A 25,523-nucleotide genomic window follows, 5' to 3' on the forward strand; every position below is an offset into this window, starting at 1 on the left:
CATGCTGGCCTTTGTCTGACAGTAGGTTCAATAAATGAACAGGTCTCCTTTGCTTAGAGACTGCTCAGTGCTGCTGTCATACACTTTCTTTTGAATGCCAAGACAGCTCACAGCCCCGCGTTTCTGTTTTGTAGAACTGTCTTCTTTAGCATTTCTTCTTACAAATTCAGGGGCCATGTACAATTTAAATAAGTTTAACATTTTTAAAAACTCAAGTACAGTAGTACTCTAGGGAAAAAAGCTCAGAGATGTTCAATGCATCGTAATCACCTTGGTGGTATGGATGGTTACCATCTTGGGTATGGCAGCAGGGTTGACAGAGGCCAGTGAAAGGCCAGGTCCTGCAGCCTTCATGCCAGAGGGGCAGATTTCAGTCATGCAAATGTTTCTTAAAACTCCAGTAAGGAACACCTGACTGTGACCAGATCAGAGATGCACATTTGGGGTAAATTTCTGTACTACTGTCTTCATGAAAATACATGACAATAAAGCATACTCTCGTCAACAACACTTCACTGCTGTAGCATATGGTGTACTGGTTTTTTTCCTGACTTCTTCTGAGCCAAAACCTAATATTCTTTTCTTTCCCTAGGCAGAGCATTTATAGTTTTATAAATCAGGAAAGACTGACATAAAACACACACCAAACATACCTAAGAGTATTCACAGACCACCAACTGAGCATGTGGCTGACTTTTAAGAAAAGGGCTTTAATTAAAATCAACATAGGAAATATAAATTTAAAGAAATAGGAAGATTTCCTTCAATTTACTTTCTTTTGGACTATTGAAATATATTAAAACTGAATTTTGGAAGGCCTAAATTGGAGGTATTTTTCAGTGCTACATTCACAAGTTACCAAACCCTCACCACGCAGCACTGGCAATCACAGATCTAAGTCAGCAGCAGGTACAATTAGCCAGAAAGTTGAGTTTTAACATGGAAGCACCTTATAGATCAGGTATAACAAATAATTATTTCAGTTGAAGACCAGTTATATTTGCTAATCCTCAAACAAGCCCTTGGAGGAAATTTTGCAGTCCTTGCTGAAAACCATTAGATGTAGGTTTTAGTGATCTGAAGTGGGAGGCAAGTGCCATAGCTTGGGATACGCTGTGCAGGTTAATCCCCAGCTATCGTCACTCCACGCAGGCTGAGTGTGAACAGGCTGGATGAGCGGAACTAGAGTAGTATGCCAGGAAATTAAGGGGTTTCTTAAATACCTGTGACCCAGAACACTCAAACCTTTAAAAGTCAAAATGTAGAATACCACTTGCAATTTGAGCCACAGATGTTACGTTTGTTTAGCTCAGAGAAACAGGCTTTCATTCAGTAAAATTATGTTGTACTTGGCAGGAATTTAAAGCATAAAATGGTATAAAGTGCTATTCCAAGCTTGATGGCTTTGTGCTGTTTATTGATTTGGCCCTGACTAGGACCAGTGATAACTGGCCTTGATACCCCCAGGGTCAGGTCCACAAAGACTAGCCCAGAACTTTATGGGGAAAGTTAAACATGAAGGCATACCATCAGTAGGAGGGAAAAAAGGAAGGATAAATGGGATTTCAGTTTGGAAGGTCTGAAAAGTTTTGAATGCCTATACACCAAAAAAGCAAATGCTAGGAGCAGGAAGGACTTTCAAGGAGATGATGAATGACTCTGTTGTGCTTGGCTCACTAAGATTGATTCAAGGGATGCAAATCCACAACAGGCTATGAGAGGGAAAAACCTTACTTAGTTGCCATCATATTCTTAATAAAATGCCCCATCAAGTTCATTAGCGAACTATGATCTCTGACTATCTGCTTGGGGTTTATCTCTATCATGCTACCAAAGGAACTGATGTCTACTACCAATGCATGGCAGATGGTTATCAGGCCTGACCCCAAATATCATTATGAAAATGACTGCACAAACGAAAGGTCATTCCCATCAACTGCCCGAGACTCAAACCGGCTATTAGCAGGCAGAAGCCTTTGCCTATAGATGTTATTATTTTATTAATGAAATAAATGCCCTGTGACTAGTTGTGGCTCAACTATGATAGATACTCCAGGTTTAAGATAGCCACCCAAAGCTCTCCAGTGGTGTGGACAAACAGAGCAGTCCATGCTAGCTGAGGAATGGAGCCAGGAACAGGGCAACAAGGCAGCACTGGAATGCAGAAGCAAGCAGCCCTGACATAAGGTTGTGCCCTGAAACTAACATCTCTCCTGGGGTGAGCTGCTGTTCTCTAGTAACAATATGCAGGATTGCTGTATGATTCAGAGACCTGCTACAGCTTGTAGCACTGAGGTGCGCTTGGGTTTGCTGGGAAAGTTCTTCCACGGTACCGAGTAACACCCTAAAAGCCCTTAGGCTCTTCTGAAAAATTTCAGCCCTAAACAATCAACTTTCTTCTGGGATCATACTCTACTTCCTAAATATACCTGTCCATCATTTTACAACCATTCCAAATTTTAGCAGGTTTTATCTTGTACTGTAACACAGAATGAAATACCATCCATCTACTTCAGCACAGAAAGACATAAAGTGCGCTACTAGCTACCGTGCACTTTCCACCTGCATTTACCTTCTCTGATCAGACAGTAATATTTTGTATCCAGCAAGGAAATTTTTATTTCAGACCATGAAAGAATTTCTATTGTTTCCAGTGGAAAAAAGTGATAATGAAATCCAAGAAAACCTAATCCTTCTTATTATGATCAAACTGATTTAAATTGCAGGGTTTGGATTGCTAGACTAAGTAATAAAGAAGGAGCAATACTGTGGGAGAAAACTACAGGTAGAAATGTGTATCAAACATCAAGTAATCTATGAATGAGAAATCCTGAGTGCTAGAGTACAAGCAATGCAATGGCAGAGGAGTGCTGTCCTTAGAGGGTTATATGTTAAAACATTACAAGGCTATAGGTCAGTGACACTGTTGCTTATCATCTGGTTAGCTGTCCACCAGAGGCTGTTGAAGAAAGACGGTGAGCTTAGTGCATTTAAACTTAAATAATTGATTTTCATTTAGCATTTGTCCACCACAGTTATCAGAAGTTGCAAAATTCATTTCAGAGTGACTTGAAAGGAACAAAATCATATGCATCTATATATACTTAGGGATGCAAAGCAGCATTAATAACTCCGTTACTTGTAACTGAATTAACTTTTTTTAAGACTGTTTAAATTACATGAAGGCTATGACACAAACCATCAAAAAGCAGCACATTCACTATTAAAATTAAATGTTAAAGCTGAGGGTGCGCCGTTATGTCACACTGTTGAGAGACAACACTCAAATGTATTGAGACATTCTAATTTATGGATGGATGTCAGCCTGAACCTGAAAGTATAATGGCCTTTGGCAATGTATGGCACACTCACTTCTTTTACTAAGTAGCACTTTCCCCTTTAGATAGAACATGCAAACAGACGAAGATGAGAGGTGTACGTTACTTGAAGGCACTCCATAAAGATATTGCAGCTGAGTTGTTCTGAAAATATTATAGCTTATCAAGACTCTGTCATTTTAAAATGCTACTAACCCAAGTATTTAGGGGGGGGGGGTTGTTAATTCTGTATGGACTTGTAGTTCATAATGGACTTAGACATGCAAAAATTTATTTCAGAACAAAAGTAATTTTGAATTATGGAAATACAGTAAAAAGATCAGAAGCAATAAATATACTTTGTGATCTTTTTTCTTTTTCTCCCCACTGTCCACCTCTAACATACAGCTGTCACATTCAGCAGCACATGTACTGTAGTCCCTCCCAACTTCTTATCTTCTTGTTCATGCCTTGATTCCGCAACAGCTATGCAATCAATGTCAAAATAATGGAACAGCTCCCTCACCCCGCCTTCTTCTTGATAATGTTGTATTAAAACTAATGAGAAAATCTGCATGCACAGAATTATTAACATGTGCAACTGCTTTCAGGCTTTAGAGACTCTTGTATGGGTGCAGTGAGTATCTGGGAGGGCGTATTTGAGCATTCTCTGAACCCAATTAGCTACAATTTAGCACAAGCTTATAATAAACTCATCCCAAGGAAGTAAGCCTCCTTGAAGCCTGAGCTGCCACAGCTACCTGCAGGTGACACTAACACCTTCTAAGTGATACATAAACTCTCGCTTTCTAAAAATAGTCTTTTCAAGATGTTTTCACAAGCCTTTCCTGTTGGTTAGAGAAGAGCCCAGTAGAGTCAAAGGAAAACTAGCCTATTTCTTTTCACTTCATTCTGTCACCAAGTTTCCCATCCCAGAGCATCTCTGGTTCCTGGTCAGTTGATTTCCATCTTCACTCATCTCTCTATGCAAAGTATTTGCACAGATTTCCTCCAAATGGCAGTGAAATCACAGTCTGAATCTTTTAAAGCATGCCATATCACTGTTGAAGAATGCTGGGGCCTTTCACTTCTACAGCTATTGAGAATCCCATCTCCAATAAAATACATTATTCCTAATGATCTTTGGGAGCACAGGAGCTTAAATGACTAACGCATTATTTTTGCTCCAAATAAAATCTTTTAAGTGTTGTCAAAAAGCAAACTCACAGGGGTACAGATACACAGCTAATGGAAATTCCTTGCTGATTCTGCGTGAGCAACTGGAGGGCTTTTCATCCACTCTTGGTGTCTGTGGCTTACAATGTGGTTTCAAATTATTTTTATTCCTCTTCTTTATCTATGACTCACAGGGAAAAGGCAGGCACAGAGTTATGTCAAGGAATCATGGTCATCAAAGTAATTTCATCCTTGGACTTCAAATTTGTGACAAGGTGGAAGAACTGATGCCATTGTCTGAAATCCAAGTTCTGACCTCTTCATGAATCTGCCAACACAGAGGCCCTCATGACCCAGTGAGAGAACTCCTGAGTCACTACAAAAATGGATTCTCTGCCAAATCAGTAAGACACCTTCTTGGGATTCTGTTGTTACTATGCTGTACCTTCTCAGCAGAAGCATCTCAGATGCAAAGTGAAAAATTACACACTGATTCAAGCGGCTGCTGAATGACTGGTGCAAGACAGGACTTTAGTAAAACCCACACAGCCCAGTAGTCCGAATGAAGCTATACAGGCTGCTTGAGATGAACATGCTTCAAGAGTAAGACGATATAGGACATCACGCTGTAAGTCTTCCATAGATGGGACTCTGATAAATAGCTTAGCAATGAGTCAAAATTAATTCTTTTTTAAGAGTCCAAGTACTCTGGAATTGGCCAGCAGTTAATTCCTATGAGATCCAAGTTGGAGCAGAAAACCACAGGAAGTCTTTGGCAGGTGGGTGCTTTAGTGGGATGCCCCTGTGTGGTGGTGCAATAGTTGACACACCTCTACTTAGGGAAGACAATGCAATTTACTGCAGAAGAGTAAAAGCTGCACATAACTGTTTCAAAGAGGCAACACAGTACCCAAAAAGGACATGACAAAAGAGCTTTCACATGGTTTCATGTGCTTTTCCATTGACAGAGGTCCCTACAGCATTACAGCTGCTTTGTCTACAAGCTGCTACAGCCTAGCTTTAGGTGAGCCAAGTGATCAATCTCCCTTTCCCAGGAAAAACTCAGAAATTCTTGGACTCAGTTGTCAGTAAATCCTCCCTGATTAAAGGCCTTTTTTTTTTTCCGTCTCTTCCTAGAAAACTGCAGTTACACCCTTCTCTCTAGTCTGAAGTATCTCAAAGCATTCTTACTTGTTGCGAACACTTTATAAAGCAAACTTTTCACCTCCCGAGTAACTAAATGGTTGCCTTATGTTATGATGTTTGCATTTTGCTTTGGAAAGCAGGACACAGCATGGCCTAGCACGCTTAACAAAAAACAGCAGTCTTCCACTGTCACTCGCAGAGGACTTAAAACAAAGGGCCTCCTCAGCCATGGCTCCCGTTTCCATACACGGGATTAATCATGTAAATAATCTTCTGTAAAGAAAGGAAAGACTGCAGAAATTTGTGGCACAGTTCAAATCTGCACAAAATTCAAATGCCAGGACTCTGTCACAGCGTTTTCTTTTCTTGCCTGGTTTATATACTGAAATCATAATTTAATATTTCCTCCTGCAAACAGTACTTTGGTAAACGTTGAAGCAACATTACTGGGATTTATCACATAGTTACGTAGCTGCAGCTATGGATAGTTGCACCTCTATCCATTCTAGCTGTCCAACAGTAACTTGTTTAAAAATAAGAAAAGTGAAAAGTGAAGGCCTGAACATTAACTCATCGGAACTGTGGAAGATAAAAATGGTAATGTTTCTGTTCGCAATGTGTCTGTGTTTGAATGGCCAGAGGCACACAGAGCCATGTACTGCACTTTAGTTAAAGATTACTTAAATCTGCAAATCAAAGATTTCTGTTTGAAAGATAATCTAGATAAATGGCATATATCATCAAAATGGATTAATATACATATCAGCATAAACAGAGGTATACACGTTTACTGCGTGGAAATTTAACCTTTGTGCAAAGCAGTTTTTCCTTTTTCATCACATTTTGCCAAAGAATATGTGATGCCTCTCTGCATGCAAATGTTTCTACAGCTACTTGTATGCATATATACATGTAACCATTTCTTCATACAGAAATGTATGTATGTGTAAATTGTGTGAATGTAAATATAAGATAGGCCATATGTCCCAAAAGTCCCAAAAGAGCATCTGATGTTGATATGTAGACAGTGTGTTAAGGACCTTCCTAATTAATAACCCAGATTAAAACCTCTTGGCAATCAATTAAGATTAATGACAGAAGTCATTCTCTATCCCCCTACGCCCGCGTCTCGGGCTGTGAAAACCCTGGGTCGTGAAACTTTAATCCTGTTATCTGCTGCCTTCTTCATCTGAAAAGCCTACAGATTAACACAGCAGACATTATTGAATTTACAACCAGCCGCTCGGACAGCTGCCCTACTTTCAGCAGTTAATGGAAAAGGAACTAATCTGGTTAAGAGCGTAGGACTAGTTCATAAATCTGGACACCCAAGACAGTCAAAGCTGTCACATCTCTTCTGGAAAGTAGCAACTGAATGAACCTGTTGGCTTTCTTCTTGCTACTTCTCGAAGGTAGCCGGTCTCTCTGTAAGCTGGACTAATGAGATACTCAGCATGAACATGAACTACATAAGGGCTCTGCCCAAGCAGGGAGCTGTGTTTTATGACTGGGTTTGGTTAGATATATACTGCTCTCCCTTCGCTGGAAGCCAGGTAGTGATTAAATGTAACTGGGTTTACTGCAATCCACTCCATAAAAAATGTTTTGAGGAATGAAGGAAACAAATTTGTTTTTTCCCTTTTGAATCATGCCCAATGAAACAAACAGTTATTAACAAAAACTGCACTGAAAAATGAAATGTTTTCTTTTTGGTACAGCTTGGAGCAGAGGAAGAATTTCAATGCTCTTTAGGGTGGCAAAGTAGGTATTTGACAGCTATAGCAAATTCATACTTCACCAAGAAAAGACTGACTTTTCCTAATAGGCATTATTAAGTTACCACGATGCCCGGTATGGTGTATTTGTTGCATTTTAGGAGGCCTAAAGCACTCGTCTTTCAGCTAGCCATTTGTAAACTAATAAAGACAGCAAGAATTCTTCTGGCTACATGCTCTGCTGGCAGCTCAGATGCTCTATTGCTTAAAATGCTCTATTAAGGTATATCACGGCCTCACGAAGTGCATCCTGTGCTGGCATGACAGTGCTTCCATCAGGACCATCACCCAACCATACCTGCTGCTGTCTAACAGATATGGGAACTACACAGGCAGAGCAGCATGCTCACCGGTGTGGTACTGCCTCCAAGGACCCGCACGAGGTCTTGTCAGTGCTGGTTTGACCAGTTTACTCTGTGGGAGTACTGGTCAAATCGGTAAAAGTGTCATGACCTTAAAATTGACAAGCAGGTTTCTTTCTTTCTACTATTTCATTCATACAAGCGTTTATACTCGCACTAATGAATTCTGAAGGCTCGTTTTAAAGAGCAACAGCACTCATCTGCACAAAGGGAGGGAGTGCCAAAAGTGACTGCCTACGTAGACGGGAAAATACCCTTGTTTCTCCAAACACCAGAACAACATCATCTTTCAATAGAGATGATAACTACTGCTTACATGGTTTGACAGCCAGCAAACCTGTTACAATAACCACTCTAGGTAGGATGGGGCACCTGAGAGGCAGACAGGCTGGACCCTCCTGGATGGTAGCCTGCAATCCAGTTTTAATAAAGTGAAGCTGTGATACCCATTTACAATGAGCATCCTTTTGGAGGAAGTACTATTATCTAGATGTTTTCATTACAGAATATTCTTCTGCATCTTCAGCACAACAAAACTCCAGTACTTATACTTATCTCTTGGCTACTGCTCACCATTTTAACAAAAGGGGCAGGTGTCCGCTCCAAAAAACACTTTTTTCTTTCAGTCAGGCCAAAGTATGATTGTTTTTCCTGAAATTTAGTTCAGTGCTTCACTCGGTGTGATGCACTGCCTTACGTCAGAGACCAACCCCTGAATTCAGTCTGAATAGGGCAGTTCGAATGTTTTCTCCTACTTTCTGTAACAGTGAACTTAATTTTAACAGTAATATGGGTCTGTTCTGGAAGTTTAAGAAAAACTTTGGCTCCAGTTTGGCTCTCAGGTCTATACAAACACATTCTCACTTGAAGAAGTGACAGAAGGAGTATTTTGGCAGAAATCGTTTAAGAAAAAGAGGTGCTTTAACTCCCTTCTAATCTCACATATTTCTTAACTAGTTTTGCAGCTTCTTACCATTGCAGCAATTTAGAAGATCCAGCATAAACATAAACTGTGCTATGTGAGTGATGGTGAAGTTTCTTTTTAAAACTCTCAGTCAACAATTTCTTGAGCATAATTTCCATGTTCCACCAAAGACACTGTATCATACTATCACTGAACAGGGAGCTCCAGTGAGCCATCTTATGTTGTAATACAACACCTGCTAGGTGCAGGGGTTTTTTTAAGTTTTAAACCAAAAAGTGTACTACTTCCAAGTACCATAGTAATCTTTCTCTAACTGTAACTTGTTATTTCTCTATATATTTCAACAATTTGCAGTGATTAAAGAAAAAAGCCAAATCGCCTTCCATTTTCTTGAAGGAGGTCCTCGTTGGGTAGGAAATGGCCAAACAATTCTGGTTTTAGAGGATACAGGAGTAATATACAGTCTCATTCCTGCTCCCATTACCCTGCAGGCAAGCAAGCATCGCTCAGCGAGTTATAAAGCACTAGGCTAGTAACAGTGCCGGCAGATGGGCAGCTCTGCTGCGAAGGTTGGTGACGAACTGCCCATCGAACCCAGGGAAGGCACTGTGGGAACTGACAGCTAGGATACTCCTAGGCACTGCAGTGAGTCTTTTGTTTCAAAACAGCAAGTTTTCTCTCAGTTGTAAGGCACTCGAAGCATCAGCTTCCTAACAATTACTATTCCACTCTACAATTGACAGACTGAGCTAATGATCTAGTATTTTCCGCCTGTGCCCAGCATATGAATTACTGAAGAAACACAAAGGGAACAGTAACATGGGCCTCTTCTCAGAGAATGCAATACTGTCAAAGGGTTTCTAACTGTAAATCGTGTGATGCTAACGGAGTTACAATGCATAATATAATTCTTTCATATAACATAGAGATGCTCACAAAGTAACATCAGTTTAAACAGATGCTTGCACTAATTCTGCAGCCATTATTATAAAAGAATCTTTAAAGCAGGTAAATGCTAATAGGCTTAAAATTAAAAACAAGAAGAATTGTCTTCCTTTTTATTAGGCTGTTTTGTAACCTTAAAAAAGCTGAAAGCATTCAATAGTTCTATTGTAGAATTTCTTCTAGAATTAGTTATGGATTTTTTTCCTTTTACCAGTCACACATATCTGCATCCCAATAGGGCAAAATCTTAAAATAGAAGTGCCATAGGCTGTCTGCGGACTTAAAATACATTTGCATGCATAAATGTGCACAGGATCAGAATCTCAGCCACTATCAAATTGCACAAAGCAACATGGTCATATTTTCAAGAATTGCAAAAACCCTGGTGATTACCTTTAGGTGCTAAACTACAAATCAGAAAATAAACACAAGGATTTAGAGAAAAGAACAGGACCCTAACACTCCCATTGGAAACCTGTACCAGGTTCTGTTCTTGGGCAGTAACAAAATCCCTGGAAGAGGTGCTCCAGTCAGAAACAATGGCAGCTGCTCCTCCGCAACGCCACCGTAACGGCGCACACACTCAGCTCTACTTCCTAGTTGAACTTAACGCTGTAGACTGAAGGTTGCCATAATGTCAGTTAAAACCCTCAGACAGTTAACTGGTTTATCAAAGTACCCCAAAACTCGCACAGTTCATTCTTCTTTGCCACTTTAATAAAAAAAGGAAAGAAATTATAAATAGGAGTATGAATGCAGGGTAATGCATCATTTATAAATTATCTTGTTAGTGCAGAAAACAAAATGTGGCTTTGAAAACAAAATCTCCTGCTGCGGACTCCACTATGTTTGATGGGAGCCCTTCAAAAGAGTTCATGGCTTAATGGAGGCTGTTTATGTGGGGACTTCGATCTGTACCTGCTGTCCCCTGTCACTCCCTGGAAACTTGGCGGCAGATGTTGCAGCATTAAGTTGTCTCTGAAGTGGCTCTCTGTCCTCATCTCCCCACCACAACAGAGTCAAACTATATTAGATCTCTTTATTTGTGCCTGAGGCATGTTTAGGAGCGCAGCTGTGTCCACCCCCACTCTACCTTTAGTGTTTCAGCCCCCAGGCGGCAAATGTGAGACCAAAACTGTTCTGCCACTCTTAACTACATCTGCTGACAATCCTGCAGCCTCGCTGCAGGCTGCTGAGGACCTGTGCCTCCACTCCAAACAGATGTCGGCGACAACCTGCTAGCTCACACCTGCACAAGCTTCCCTAACCTCACGGACTGCTACCTGAAAAATTTATGACTCAAAGGACCTCCATCCACAATCAAAGCTTCTTGGCTCAACTGCGTGCAGCGCTCAAACTAGGCCACCCTAGCATTGTCTGGCAACATGGCAGAGGTGGGAGCGGAGGAAGAAAAAGCTCACTCTGCTTTGATACTTCATGCCTAAATTTCAATTACTTGATCAAGGACTTGAATTCAGCAGTGAATTCTTCTACAAATGGGAACTACCAAGTTCTTGAACAATAAAAGAAGGACAACAAAACAAAACAATTATGTGGCTGCTGTTTACCATAAGAGCGCTTCCAAAGTAAGTATGTGTATGCATGTCTGGCTATACATATGCATGACTGCTCATTTGTCCACTGACTTAATACTCATCAGGGGTACAGCATGGGATCTCTACCTAGCAAGTTAGGAACAAGTAAAAGGATTTGTATTTTTCCCCCAAGATGTAAAATACCACGCCAGAGAGAAATTGCACTCCTACAGCATCACAGGTCACACCATTGGTTTAGAATTTATTAATCAGTACAAATCCTACTCCATTTTTCAGTGGGGATACTGAAGATCTGTGAGCTACTTCTCTCTTTTTCATAAACCAAAATGTTGGTCAACGTCTTCCTGCCAGGTCCAGAGAAGGCAGATGCCTAACTTCACAGTGGCTCAGCAAAGCCTCCACTGGCAGGCAATTTTTGTAGTAACTGCCTGTCTTTATGGACAGAAATCCTCAAAACAGGGCCTGACTGACTTATTTTTTAGCCTGTTCAGGCACCATTTCTTCTACATTTCCATTTACATTGGATTTACCTGTTGAATTGTATTGTACTGTATATCTTGTATATAGATTTGTTACTGTTAATTCTCCTACTTGTAACATGCATCATTCATGCAAACAGTAAATAATTTGCCAACGTGACAACTAGAATGGTAACACTAATATTTGACTGTGCTCCCTATTTCCAGCATTGCACTTGTCATCCTGCTTCTTCCAACGCTTGTCCTTGTCTTAAGTCCCACCTTTTCCTTCTTCAGAACAGTACCATACTTCACCCCAGGAAAATAATCTAAATACCGATTACCTCTCATTCTCCAAAGGTAACTCCTTCCTTTTAACCCCTCTAATTCTTTTATGTCATTGTTATGGTATATGTTGCAAATATAGTGTTCTTGGACGCTACTGCTTTGTAGTATGGATCTCATCTGTCACACCCATCTGGGGCCAGTTTGTTGATTTATTGTAAGTTGCCATCTCATTTAGAGGAAATTCTTTGCTCCTATGTCTCTCAATGTGCCACAAACAGGAAAGCTGAATGGTCCCAGTAGATCCGAAATACCTTGTCAATAGATCAGTTCCTGAGATAAATGCTAAGATTTAAAGTAATACTTTCTTAAGAAATAATGATCAGAAATACACAGTATAGCCTCACTGCAAAAAGTTCAAACCATAACGCCACTTCCCAGTCATAGCAGTCTCTAGTGGAGGCCACTTTTTCACAGGCCATGAGTGTACTGTAAGAAAACTAGCTTCCTCACCTTTTCTTTCTGTGAAAGTTGTCCTTGGCATGGAAGAGCAAAGCTATGTGAAGCAACTTGCATGAAAGTTATTGGTGGTCACTTCAGTTTGAGGTGGTTTTAGTATTCTGACTGCCAGACTCTAGTCTTACAAATAACTGGTTATAAGAAAGGTTTAGTATTTGCTACAGAGCGTTTACACTGAATGAAGTGCATGCTGTGTTTTTGTTTTCCAGCTGAACACTCACAAAATACAGAATCCTTCACTTTGCTTTCAGGAGATCCAGCTTCTGCAACCTATCTGGGCTGGCGTGATATGTCTTTCAACATGCTTTGTTTCCCCAGTGCATTATTCTTTCTGCTGTGCTATTCTTTTGGTTGCAGTGCTTTTTTAGTTAAGGTCACAGAATTACTGGTGTTCAACAGCTGCTAAAGCCTGGCTGTAACATGCCCCACTTTTGCCAACCATAGCAGATGCACACGCCACACACAAACCTCATCTCCTTGCTGTGGTCGCATCAAAGAGACTCTGTCATACTGTCTTCGTAACAGTGCCCACAGCGCATCAAGTCGACCCTGTGGCAACAGAGAACAGGACTTTCAGTACAATAAAATCAGTCGACAGAAAGTACACCACACCTGCTAAGTTACAGTCCGAGGACATCCATGGAGAAATTTACATTTACATGAAGAACTGAGCACCAGTTCCTCAGAGGCAGAGACGCAAAGTATAACCTTAGGCTGTGCCACCTACACTGCACAGCCGTGGTGCTGTTCTTTCCCATCAGTGAATGCTCCGTCCTGCACTCTCACCTCCACTGGGAGCAGAGTAGCGGTGACCTAACCCACGTTTACTGCTGAGCTGTGTAGAAGTAATATGTTTATTTGCCAATATTTTGGGCTCCATTGCCATATGTCCATCTGGGATTTCTCCCACATATAAATGTATTTGTTTTCACAGCACGTATATAGCAAGTTTATCATTCTCAGGAAGCCTCAGACCTGCTAGGTACATGGTATATAGCTGATTTGTGCTGGGCAGTAAGTCCCACAGGCAGCGTATGGCAGCAGGTTCACTGCGAGCACTCAGGCTACCTGTGCCGAACATGCACAGCAGTTCCAATGCTTGTCAGAAGCATCCTGCTCCGCACAGATGGGTTGCCGAGTTTGCATGTGTGTGTGGGTAACGCAGCTTCAGGACCTTCCGGTGGTCAGAAAGGACTTACCAGACGTTGTGAAGACAGAATAGATGTATCCATAGTGCCAGCTAAACCTGTGTATTCTCTGCTTTACACATATAAAGCAAGGTATTTATGGACCCATCTTTCGTTTTTAAGAAGAGCTTGTTATGGGTTTGCAAGCAACTCATGTCATCTACAGAGGAAAACTTTTTTTTTATTTTATTTTAGAAATTTAAAAAAATAAAACAGAATTTTATTTTAAGCCATTTATTATGCTTCACTTGTTTGTCAGACTTTTTGCATTATATTCTTTTTTATAATTTTTTGCTTTTCTTGGTTGGTAATGAGTATGTATGTTTAAAAGTTGGTACAACAGCTACAAACTGCAATTTTAGGCTTAATTAGATATACATTGAGATAGACCAAATGTCAATAAAACCCCCACAGATTTTAGTACTCTTACTGTATCATATGTCCCTTTTCTGGGGAGGGAAAACAGAATGTGGCAGTAATGATGAAGTACGGCATTTAGGCTAAAAATGGCTCCTGCTATTCATCCTGAGTAGGTGTTCACTTTGAGAGTAGTACGTTACACTTGAATGGGAATACTTCAAAAATAATGTATGGTTCAGCATGTAAGACTGGTAAGGCAGACAAAATCCAACCTTCAGTACAAGATTATATTGTACTGAAGACTAAAATTTACCTTAATTGGCGTATACCACTTCTCTTGAATGGCTGGTGAGGTAGGCTTTGGTTTAGGTGGTTTAGGATGAAAAGGTTCTTCTGGTTCTTCCGGGAGCTTCACCACAGCATTTTTTGCTTTTTCTAATCTAGCCCCTTCTTCCGTGGATCCCTTATCACCCCAGTGAACCTAAGTAAGTAAAGCCAGAGTTCAGATGTAAATGCACTGCATACAAAGGACAAGGAAGCTGTTGCAAATAACAGAAGTAGCTAAAAAAGCTTAAATCTGGAAGAAGTTCTGAATAAACAAGAGGGGACGTACTGAGGAAAATGTTCCCTCTTCATTTTTGATGACAAGCAGTCTTAGTTAAATATGTTTGTAAATATGAGTCTCTCAGTAGAAAAAAGTCAAGAGAAATACTGAAAGAAAATTCCACCATGCATCACACAGGCTAGATAGGAGACAGGAAAACTGGGAAATCTTCTTTAACTGATGATGTAAAAATATGATTTCCAGTTCCGATATATGCTGAAATACCAGACCTTAATCTGGCACCAAAGAAAGCCTAGATTTTTGTCACCCCAGATTTCCTAGCACAGTATGTTTGTTGAGAACCCCAATTTAGACAGAAGGCGATAGATACTTGAGCGAGTTTTAGCAGAAGCCCAAGTTTTCAAGTAGTTCTGCAAGAAGATACACACTGGAGAAAACGCAGATGAATCAGTCTAACCTGCATAATAAGTAAATGTAAAACATGTAGCAGTGTATATTTTATCACCACCACAAGTATATAAAATATATACAAAGGCTTCAGAAAGAAAGGAAACCTGGATTACTGCTGGTGGTGAGACAAGCACATATTTCCACTTCATAAAAGGTTGTAGTTACTATGCTATAAAGAGGAAATACAGGAAAAAACCTTCCAAGAGAGATGATTTGTCTTGCTACAGTAATCTTATTTCATCTTGTAATTGGAAACACCGTGCAGCAATTTGAGCAAGGATGTTTGCTGTATTGTACAAAGAAACAAGACTAGACAAGACTGTTACTTTATCATCCAAAAACAGCATCTTAAAGCTGTGGCTGGAGTTTGAAAGTTCTTAGTAAAACTGGTCTAGATTATTTTCAGTGCAAGACTTACTAAATCATGCCCTCTGCTACAATCTAGCCTGCAAGGAGGACCTGATACACCTAAGCCCAGGAAATTAAATTTTGACATTACATCTTGAGTAAATGTGACACACTGATGAGTCATTAAACTGTTACTAGAAAATAACTAACCATTACTGCAGGACTCCACCAACATACTTGTTTTTTTCAGTGACCTCCTGACTGGAGATGCCAGTCATGAAAAGAGAAGAATCCAAGTAAGAAAAATCAGAGAAGACTGACCTTCCACCCTGAGGGAAAGAATTAAGAGCTTCACTGCACACTGCTTGGTAGCTGTACGTCAGTTCTGTCTTGCTACTTGCTAATACAAAGCACTTGAGAAGTAGGCACAAGAACTGTGCAATGCAACAACTTTCCCACTGCAAAGGGGCACATCGTTTTGCTCACCAGGAAAAAGACACACCCCTGGTCTTCCTTCTGTTACCCAGAGGGATGGAAGAATACTGCTCCAGTTCTTGCTAGGGACATTCTATAACGTGCCGGGATAATTATGCCATAGCACGGGAGAAGGAAACAGCCTGACTTCTTCATGCTCATCAGCACCATTTGCAGAATGGGCTGACACAGAAAGTGAGGAAAACACGTAGGCAAGTCAGAGTCTAGCCCCCTTCAGAAAAATAAATACCTTGGAGAAAAATCTTGTCACCTTATCACCACTGTGTGTCTTTTACCACTGTCATCTCACCATACAGAATGACAGCAGCAAAGTACAACAGAGCTAAACTTGGTCTGCAGTACTGTAACTCATCTTGGTAAAATACAGACCATCATTTCTTAGGAGGGGGATTGTTTTGAACCTTTCTGTTATTTTGAACTTTACTGTTTGGCTTGCTTAGTGATTTCTTTTTCTCACTGGGGAATCCTCTCTCTGCAATATCAGAACAGGCTTTCATGTCCAAGTAGGCCCTGCTGAGTCATTAAAATGCATCTGTATCTTTCACCATGATCAATGGTACTTTTACAGTGGTTTTTATGACGTTGTTAAAATGTATTTTAAACACTGTTAAAACCACTTAGAGGTAGATGGTGGATTCCTTACCGATAAAATGACCTTCTCCTTCCGACTAAAGCAACTTCACTCAGAAGAAACCAGAATTTGTGAAGTCTGACATAAAAGTTTACTGCCTGTAATGGGTGGGGTCTAGAAATTACACCATAAAACTTTAAAGCAATGCCAAAATACAGATCTAGGAAGGGTGAACAACTCTGGCTAAATTATTTTGGACTGTCATAGAGGGGTGAAGCTAGTGGAGAAGGCAGGAGTGAATGTGTAACTGCCCTGAAAGGGAATATAGGAAGCGAAGTAGGACAGGAGTGGTAAGCAGACATTTACTGGTTCATGCTCTCGTTTTGTCTATGCAAGACAGCTGCCAGAAGAATCAAGCTGCCAGAAGAAGAGAGCACAGAGGAGCAATAAAAAATAGACAACTGCATTACTACATGAACTGAAACCCAGGAAGAAACATAATGACTAGTCCAGCAAGTTTTTCGTTGGTCACAGCACAGAAACAACATTTAACTCTCAAGTAAGGAATAAGCTCCCTTTGACCCGCTCATCTTCATCATCCTAAGTCTGTTTTCATTTTCTCTCTTGTTTTCATATTCACTCTGCCCTGATTCACCAAAAAAGCAACGTTCTCTCTTGAGCCAGTGGAAGTTATGAGGTCTGATACCACTCTGTCCCAACAGCTGGGGAAGGGCTGTTAAGACAGCATTTTCCTCAGCCCCACTGGTACAGACAGGACAGAGGTGAAGCTCCGTATTCAAATGCGGAGGCATTTATGACATGACACCCAACCCTGGAATTTATCAGTACTCTCAGATCCCAGAGATGGACAGGGACAGCTCCACAGAATGAGTTGCCTTTCCAGAGCCCCTGATTGTGTTGTCAGCAATTTCAGCTGGTTTACGTGTATAGCCCTTAGTCTTGTGCAAAACTCCTAGCACAGATGAAAATATTTTCTAACCTGATGGTTACTTTCCACTCTCTTCTTTGAAGAGAAAATACTGTATTTTTGCCATGTGATGAAATGCATTTATTTATGGCACTGATGTTACTTTTGTTCATGAGGTATCTGTTTGGTTTCTCTTTTACTGTATGAGATCCCATTTACAAACTGTAAAGACGTAAACCCTGGAAGCCCTCCTGGAACTCTTGGAGCTCATCATGGCTCCTGTTAGAAATCCAAGCTTGTAATTCTTTACGTTGGTAAGTATTTTCTAGTTTGGCTCTGAAAAGCACTGCACAAAATGTTTTCTTTTTCTAAAATCTGAAGCTCTTCTAAATTAGTAGTTCTGAACCGCTGAAGGAAACACACATAAGCAGCACAGCTTTAATCTTGCATGTTCTTCTGCCGCATTTAAGAACTCAAGCAAAGCTGACTCTTAGGCCATTGCCTTTAAAGTTTCATCAAGATACATCAACAGGGCCTAGGTGGGTATTTCAGACAGAAACAGTTTCCTAGACTGAAGTTAAAAACTGCAGAAAACTGCTTTGCAAATTCCATAAAGGCTGACTTGACTATAAAATCTGACATAAGGACGTGCCCATAAGGATGCACATTTTTCATTCTGTTTTAATTAACATGATGCTATCATGTCTCTTCAAAGACAGGCACTGTTGTCGCTGTGAGTTCCTTTGGGATCAAGCCTCTCCTTAGCATCACCATTGTCAGCGCATTTGGCTGGCCCACAGTTGGAGGACTTATGTTTCACTGTAATTTCTTCCAAAACATTCAGAAAAGGCTCTCACTCCCTCTTTCTCATTAGCTTGATGGAAAGAGCATGTCTTCAGGCAGCTCTTTAAAGTTCCAGTCAAATGGAACTACTGAAAGCTGTTCTTTCATAGGCAAGGTCAAAATTGTTCAAAATAGTAAAAAATTTTACAAGGCTTATGTCACTGGAAAAGAAGCACACATTATGCCCTTGTATTTTCAGTACACTTTAAAAGCCTTTGTTTCCACCATTTGCAGCCTCAGAGAGCTTGTGTTTTAGTGAATTGGCATCTCCATATCGTACAAACCTCCATCCTTTTAATTCCTCCGACTCCTCGTCCGCCATAGTAGGAAGCATCCACTGTGGGCCATTTCTTGGTAGGCAGGGGCTCTTGTTCTTCCTCCTGTACAATAAATTCAAATAACATTTACTTTAAAAATACACCTCTTTCTTCCCTCTTACTAGGTGTCTTTTTAGTGTATTTCACTAGAGCGCACAGACAGAAAGTTTTCCCATGTTAGGTGTGAAAGATGAGGTATTTAGGTTCCCCAAATGTTTACCGAATAGCAAACAAGATCTGGTCACATTTGGAAATATTTTTGACATTTTGCATGGGAAAAGCATTGGTGGCAACCGTTAGGAAAGTCCAAATGGTGAATCCAACTGTGTGTTCTACTGACAACTATTTGTTTGTCTCATCCTTTTCCTTTCCGCTAATAAAAATAAGCAAAACAGACACAAAGAAAAGGATTTGCAGTGACTGCTTCTACAGAAAATATAATGCCTTCACACAGCCAGATCATCAGCCCCACTCATTTGGATTCAGCAGACGGTGTTCAGCAGATCTGCAGATAAAGGTTACACAGCCGATCACAGTTTCCTAAGCCAACCTTTGTCAAACTCGCTCTTGGCTGCCTCAGCTCAATGAAGTGTGCCTTATCACGGACTTAACTGTCAGAGTACACTTGAGTACGCTCAAGCAACTGGCTAAATCAAGACCAAGGGGCAAAAATACTGAGGACACCAGGAGATCCTCTAGTGCATTATTGCCCACAAGAGGGAGAGAAATTCCCTTGTGAGGGTTCTTCAGTGTCTGGAATGCCAAAGCTGTGGGAAAATGCTGTTTAAGTCATACATTAATCTTTAGACTGTTATGCAAGAGCTACTCAGTCTTTCTGCTTTTGCTGCAGAATGGGAAAAATACTGTTCAATTATCCTGGGATAAAGCCCCTAAATATTTCTGTGGATTTGGGCTTAATTCATGCCACACTGAGGTGACTGAGACAGAACAGAGACTTGGACTTTGGCCATCTTGCTCTCAGCTTAAGGCTTCCCACGGGCCAGTTCTTTCTTCTTCAGCAGCTAGGACAAAGAACTGGATTCACAGAACACAGGAAAGCACATAGGAGTGGTATCATGTAACCAGTGTGATGACTGGAGCACCATCATACCATACCTCTTTTGGAGCTGGTGGAGGTGGAGGGGGATCTTTGATGACCTGAAAGAGCCAAACATATAAAAGCATAAGGAATCACGCTGGCAGCACCCAAAAGCCAACAGAAAATTTTAAGAGCGAACTGTTTCCATCTGAGTCTCCACATTTGCTTGCAAACTGGCAACCACTGCTGCCAAGTCCCTTGGGTATCGATTATCAAGGCCTTCTGGAAAATAACACCATCCATCTAATAGAAAATAACATCAATTGACTGGCAGACACTCTGGACAGACGTGTCTGCCACTTTGCTTCCTGACCGGGTAAGACTCAGTCATTCCACGTAATAGCCAGTGATGAAACCCTAAGGAGTTAATTGGCAAGCCTAGGAGGAAAAGCATCCCAAGGTCTATGTGAGGTCTTGCAACATATTGAGCCGAGATCCCTGCTTCCCTGTACCATGATGCTGGATAATTTCTGGCCCCATGACAAGTGTGAAACACCTTCTGGTAGCTCAGACCTCACCTCTACAGATGACTAGACCATTTCCACAAACGTCACATTTCAGATCCAGTAATTTACGTAGCTCCTTGACTGTTCAGTGTGGAGTACCTGCAAGCAGGAGTTACATTCACGAGGCTTCTTAAACTGTTTGTGGATAAGGCCTGCTCTTGGGATAATTCACCTATATTTAAACCTCTACCTACAGTTTCTTCCCAGTCTCTCTCTCACATATATATTGTAAACCTCAGTGAGTTCCCTGGTACTGGCAGGAATCCACTGAACAGTACAGGGAGGGGAAGAGGAAAGCAGCAACCCTCTTAAATGATTAAGATGAAAATGGAATGCACAGCCGTTCTTCCACAAGAAAAGCAGGTTTGTAAGCTAAAAAGAAGTACTTCAGTGATATCAAGTCTTTTTATGTGCTTGAATATTGTATAGAAATACACCATGAATATAAAGGAGTCTGCTTCTGCTATGCCTTAGTATTATGCAACCATAACCAAAACTGTCCATGATGACAAAAACCTAAATCTCCTAATGCAGGATTAAAAACCTTAATTGAAATATGTCTTATTTTATTCACTCCGTGCTATTAATTATAGTACATTCATTTACCACTGCCTATAAATAAAATCACTGCACAGATGTATAGCATCATACATACAAGAAACATTTTTCTTGACCTATAATCAAGATTTTTCCTTCTTGATTTATATTACTTGATTTACATGCAGTCACAGTGCCACCAGGATAGCTACTAGTTACTGCCTAAACAAGCTATGGACTTTTAGCACTGGATACAGGCATTCTATCAAATAAGAGAAATAAGTTATGGCACCCTTGGAAACAGTTTTCTACAGCACTTCTGGTTTAAGATACTGAACTGTTCATCAAGCAAGCTCAGAGTACTTCGAGTGGATTGGAAAGTAAACTATGGATTTTAACCAGAGATCCCTTTGCTGCTAAGATGTTGCAAAAACATCCCAGAAATTACTTTTCTTTAAATAGTTCTGAATACTTTTTCTTCCCACCCATCAAGAATTTTCAGAATACTTGACAGAAATGTGTTATTTAATTAGTAAAGCATTCTTGAGAGCCAAACTGGAATTACTGCCCTCACTTTACAGGAAACACAACAGAGGGGGATCATGGGACAGATTCTGAGAGATACTTGGATGCTGAGCCAGATTTTCTAAAGCATGAAGATATTTAATTCTCACTGAAAGCAATTACAAGACTGGAAACAGTAAAACAGTACTTTCCATATATGAAGGGTCACCTTATCTTATTTAATTCCCATTCTTATTTCCCTTTTTCCTGTCTCTAATGGTTACCTCAAAAAAAATCTATTTTGCTGCCAAGACTGCAAATTATATGGAGGGAAAGTCCTAGATAGGTTGCGGATTTATATAAATACATACTAAACGGTATTATCACTCCACTTTTTATAGTTCTTTATATACAATTCTTCAGTCTTGCAATCTCACCCAAGCAAAGACAGCTTTGCATAGGAAAACTTCTCTGTGATGCACGCTGAAGTTCACTTGGGCCCTATGCCTGTTGGTGTTTATGGAATCAAAATTTCTACCCCACTATATCAAGAAAAATTCTGTTGACCTTACCGGGCTTCAAAAATCACGAGTCAATGGCAGTTTTTGACTTGCTGAGCAAAGGATCTATTCCTGTGCCAGCTGCTAAACTCCCTGAAGTTAGAGGGCAAACTTGATGTGAAGCTAACCAATACATTAATTAGCTGCTACTTCTAATAGCTTCAGAAAATGAAACTTGTGTTAAACGTGACAGTGGTGTGAGAAAATAATCTGCTTTGAGTAGCAGACACTCACCCCTGCTGACAGAAGTGGAATGTAAATGCCTGCATCCTTATGTTTCCACAGGCTCCTCACACACTCACACTCTCTCTCTCACACACACACACACGTGCGCACACAAAGATTATTTTCAGTCCTGTGTGATATTTCAAGTGAAATCAGCAGAAAGCCATTTTTTAAAAAGATAAATCCGAGGAACCCATGCGGCTTTGGCAGAAAACAACACAAATCTAACATGAAACTGCACGTGCTGAAGATCGCAACATTGCAAATTAACTTTTCCTGAACTTCATTCAGATTGTTTAAATACAGAAGACTGTGAATAATGCTGCTGTCTTATTAACTCCACGTAGCAATGGATTACTTCCTAATTTTGTTTTGTTTTGTTTTATTATCATCATCAACAGGCAAGGCTGCATCTCATTTATTTAGTCGCAAAGAATGAAGACTTAAGTTTGGAGGAGAGCCGATTTCTTAAAAAAAAAAAGAAAGAAAAAAAGTTAGTTGCTTCAGGCAACAGTCCCTTTGATCTGCTCATTAACACTTTTCAAATGTTCGCGTGATGTGGGCATTAGGAAATGTCAGCACCAGAGCCTGAAGCCAGCTTGATGCGATCATATGTTCTGATATTGAGGGAAGAGTGAAAGAACTGTCAACAGTGAACTGCCTTTAAAAAAAAGGGGGAGGGGGGGAAGAAAAAGGAGTCCCCCTACCACAACCTGTAAGTGTACGTGGACCTCATAGCAAGGAATGATGTCAAGACTGAGTCCTAGCAAGGATGGAGCGGAGTGCCTGAACCACCAGAAGATCACCACTCTGTCTGCAGGCAGTAGGGATTACATGCTTGTGTGGCTCTGGATGCTCATTGTCTTCTGTCCACAACACCTTTTGCCTCTCTTTCTTCCATTTGATTCTGAAGCATGGGATGCTTACAAGGTTGGAGGGCTGCTGCTTTCTTCCTTGCTCCTGTTCTTTGTCCCAAGAAACCAGATGCTTCCACTCTGCCAGGGAAGTGGACCCAGAGGAAGGGAAGAGGAGGTCCTGCCTGGCCCTAATATGCTGCCTGTCTTGGCAAGGACTCTGGCATCAAAGCCCAAAACTACAGAGCCAGATGTGGCCATAACAGGTAATATGAGCACCTCAGATGCAGGAGAGAGGGAGAAGAACGGAGGCACAGTACAATGATCTGAGGAAACCAGCATCAAAACAAAAAAACAAAGGAAGAGTCACTATTTGGCAATAGGTTCATTGCAACAGTATGTGGTTTTGGAACTCAGTATTGTTGTAGCAATGAGTCCTAAAATGATAAGAAACAAATAACATCCATGAGAAGTGGGAGGAAACAACAGAGGGCACTAATATTTAAAGTGCCATGGTTTTGTTGCTCCCATAGAAGTCAGGCTGCTTCTTAGTAATAACTTACCAATCTACAGCTCAAGACTTCCCTAGAAATAGCCAATTACTCCTGCACCAAACACTACATCCAGAAAAGATGTACAGGGTAAGGTACTATCCCTGAAACATCAGGGAGCAACAGACTTAAGGACAATGTGAATCAGAACCAAAGGATATTTTCTCACAGCTCAGTGCAGCTCTTTGTGCAGATACAGCTCCACATAGTTTAGCCCAGACAGAAACCTGCCTTAATGCCACGGGGCATCTTTGGCACCCAAGGTAGTGTCTTTGCTCTGCAATTCATTATAAAGGGCATCTGTTCTAGTTAGTCAGATCCTAGCTTAGGTATCACTCCACAGCTCTGCATGATGTGCTGAAGCATAACTGTAATGTAAACGGAATTCCTTTCACTTATAATGGGAATAGGCTGGTGCAGCTAATTATTTTAATGTATTATATTAGCATAGGTATCAAAAAGGCTGGAAATTAATACTATAGAACTACACATTTGGCTTTTTATTAATGTAGAACCTTGATATTAAAAAAAAAAATAAAGAACCAAAACAGAAAGCACCTTACTGTTTGTCACTACGAGCCATCACTGGAAAGAGAATTCCTGCTGTCAGTGGACCGAGATATGGCAATCACTTTACCACAATGAAAGGAAAATGCACAGCATGTGAAATTTTACTATATCATGGGAACTGACCACTGATGAACACTGACTTTGGAACACTGACCAGCATGAAGGGTATTTCGATTTTTTTCACTAGGTTGTACATATGTAAACCTGATGCCCAAAAAAAAAGCATCCGCTTGGAAAATTATTTAAACTGCATGCGCAACTGAATATGATGTGATCAATTGCACTTCCAACTGCAAAAGACTGGGCTAACATAAATTACAGACACACGGATTATGTTCTGACAGTCATATTCAGCTAGTGACAAAAACCAAAGTTTTAGTGAGGTGACTCATTCTGAGAGCTCCAACAAACTAAAGGAACATTAGGTTTCCTGATATCAGTCAACTGAAAAGGAAGTGTGTTTGTCTTAGAGAAACAAAAAAAAAAACAAAACAAAAAAAAAAACTTGAGAAGTTATGAAAAGGACAAAAGAAAAGTAGCTGCTTTCATTAAAGCAGATCTTGAGAAGGGATATGATCCCTCTCAACAACTATGAGCAAGTAGTGGAACAACTCACTCCAAAGTATATCTGTAATTGGCTGACAGGAGACACTGAAAAAAACCTTACTTGGCTTCACTTAAGGATTTAAATTGTATTTTACATGCAAATTTTTAAAATAACTAGAATTTGAAACACATAATGTTCACTCCTCTACTAGCCTAAGTCTGCTGCAATATTATTTCCTCATGTCCTCCATCTCCCTCTGGCCCTGCCCCAGATGGCAGATCTACGTGAAATGCCTTGCTGTAGCCTCCTTCTACAGACAGAAAGACTACAAACTAAGCAGTGTGAAGATGATCTACAAATCAAGGTTAGCCAATTATTTTGAAATAAGAAAATAGGAAGCTTTCTTCTTACTGATTTCAAATTTTCCTTTTTCCACAGGAAAGCTTACAATATAAAATGAAGAAAAACAACTAACAGACAACCTCCCGAGATTTCCAATGGGACTGTATTGTGGAGTATGAGACAGAAGAGAGCCTTTTTATTAGAGAAGAGCTGGTCGTTCTTGCCTCAGAAACTCCGTACCATGAGGATGGGGGCTGAGGACTTGTTGCCCTAGGATAGCCTGGGGCCTGACAGACTACACCAAAGCTTTTGGTTATGTGAGCTTCAGCATGGTCAGGCAAGGCCAGCTCCTCTGCTGCCCCAGGTTGCACAAGCCCAAGACTAGGCACGCAATACAGTAACAGCCTGGAAGCAGTATCTACTTCCCAAGTCCTCAGCACTGTCATTGAACTGGATGAATAATAAACTTCAGCAATTTAAAAACCCCAACACAAGGAGATGGAAGGAGTTAGTGGAACAGCATTGCTGACCGCTGCTAGTAGGATAAAGAGCGCACTCAGATGAAAAGAGATGCAACATGTGCAAGGGATTATTAAGATGATATGGGATTTCCAACTAGAGAGCCCATAATGGACTACAAATACCAATTCTAGTTATAGTACTTTTAAAATGATCCTTGATTTCAGGGTAACATCTGCAT

General features: G+C 40.6%; 1 protein-coding gene across 1 annotated transcript in view; it reads right to left on the reverse strand.

Moving 5' to 3' along the window:
• The window catches only part of ANTXR2 (ANTXR cell adhesion molecule 2), a 120,469-nt gene that overhangs the window by 33,810 nt on the left and 61,136 nt on the right, over nucleotides 1-25,523 (reverse strand). Inside the window, exons 13-16 of the mRNA XM_080409181.1 lie at nucleotides 19,645-19,686; nucleotides 18,496-18,591; nucleotides 14,325-14,492; nucleotides 12,933-13,013 (exon numbers count right to left, since the gene is read on the reverse strand). Coding sequence (XP_080265307.1) covers nucleotides 12,933-13,013; nucleotides 14,325-14,492; nucleotides 18,496-18,591; nucleotides 19,645-19,686 — 387 coding nt within the window. The remainder of the gene's footprint in view (nucleotides 1-12,932; nucleotides 13,014-14,324; nucleotides 14,493-18,495; nucleotides 18,592-19,644; nucleotides 19,687-25,523) is intronic.

The sequence above is a fragment of the Falco punctatus genome (assembly GCF_963210335.1).
Source record: "Falco punctatus genome assembly, chromosome: 1".
Lineage (NCBI taxonomy): Eukaryota > Metazoa > Chordata > Aves > Falconiformes > Falconidae > Falco > Falco punctatus.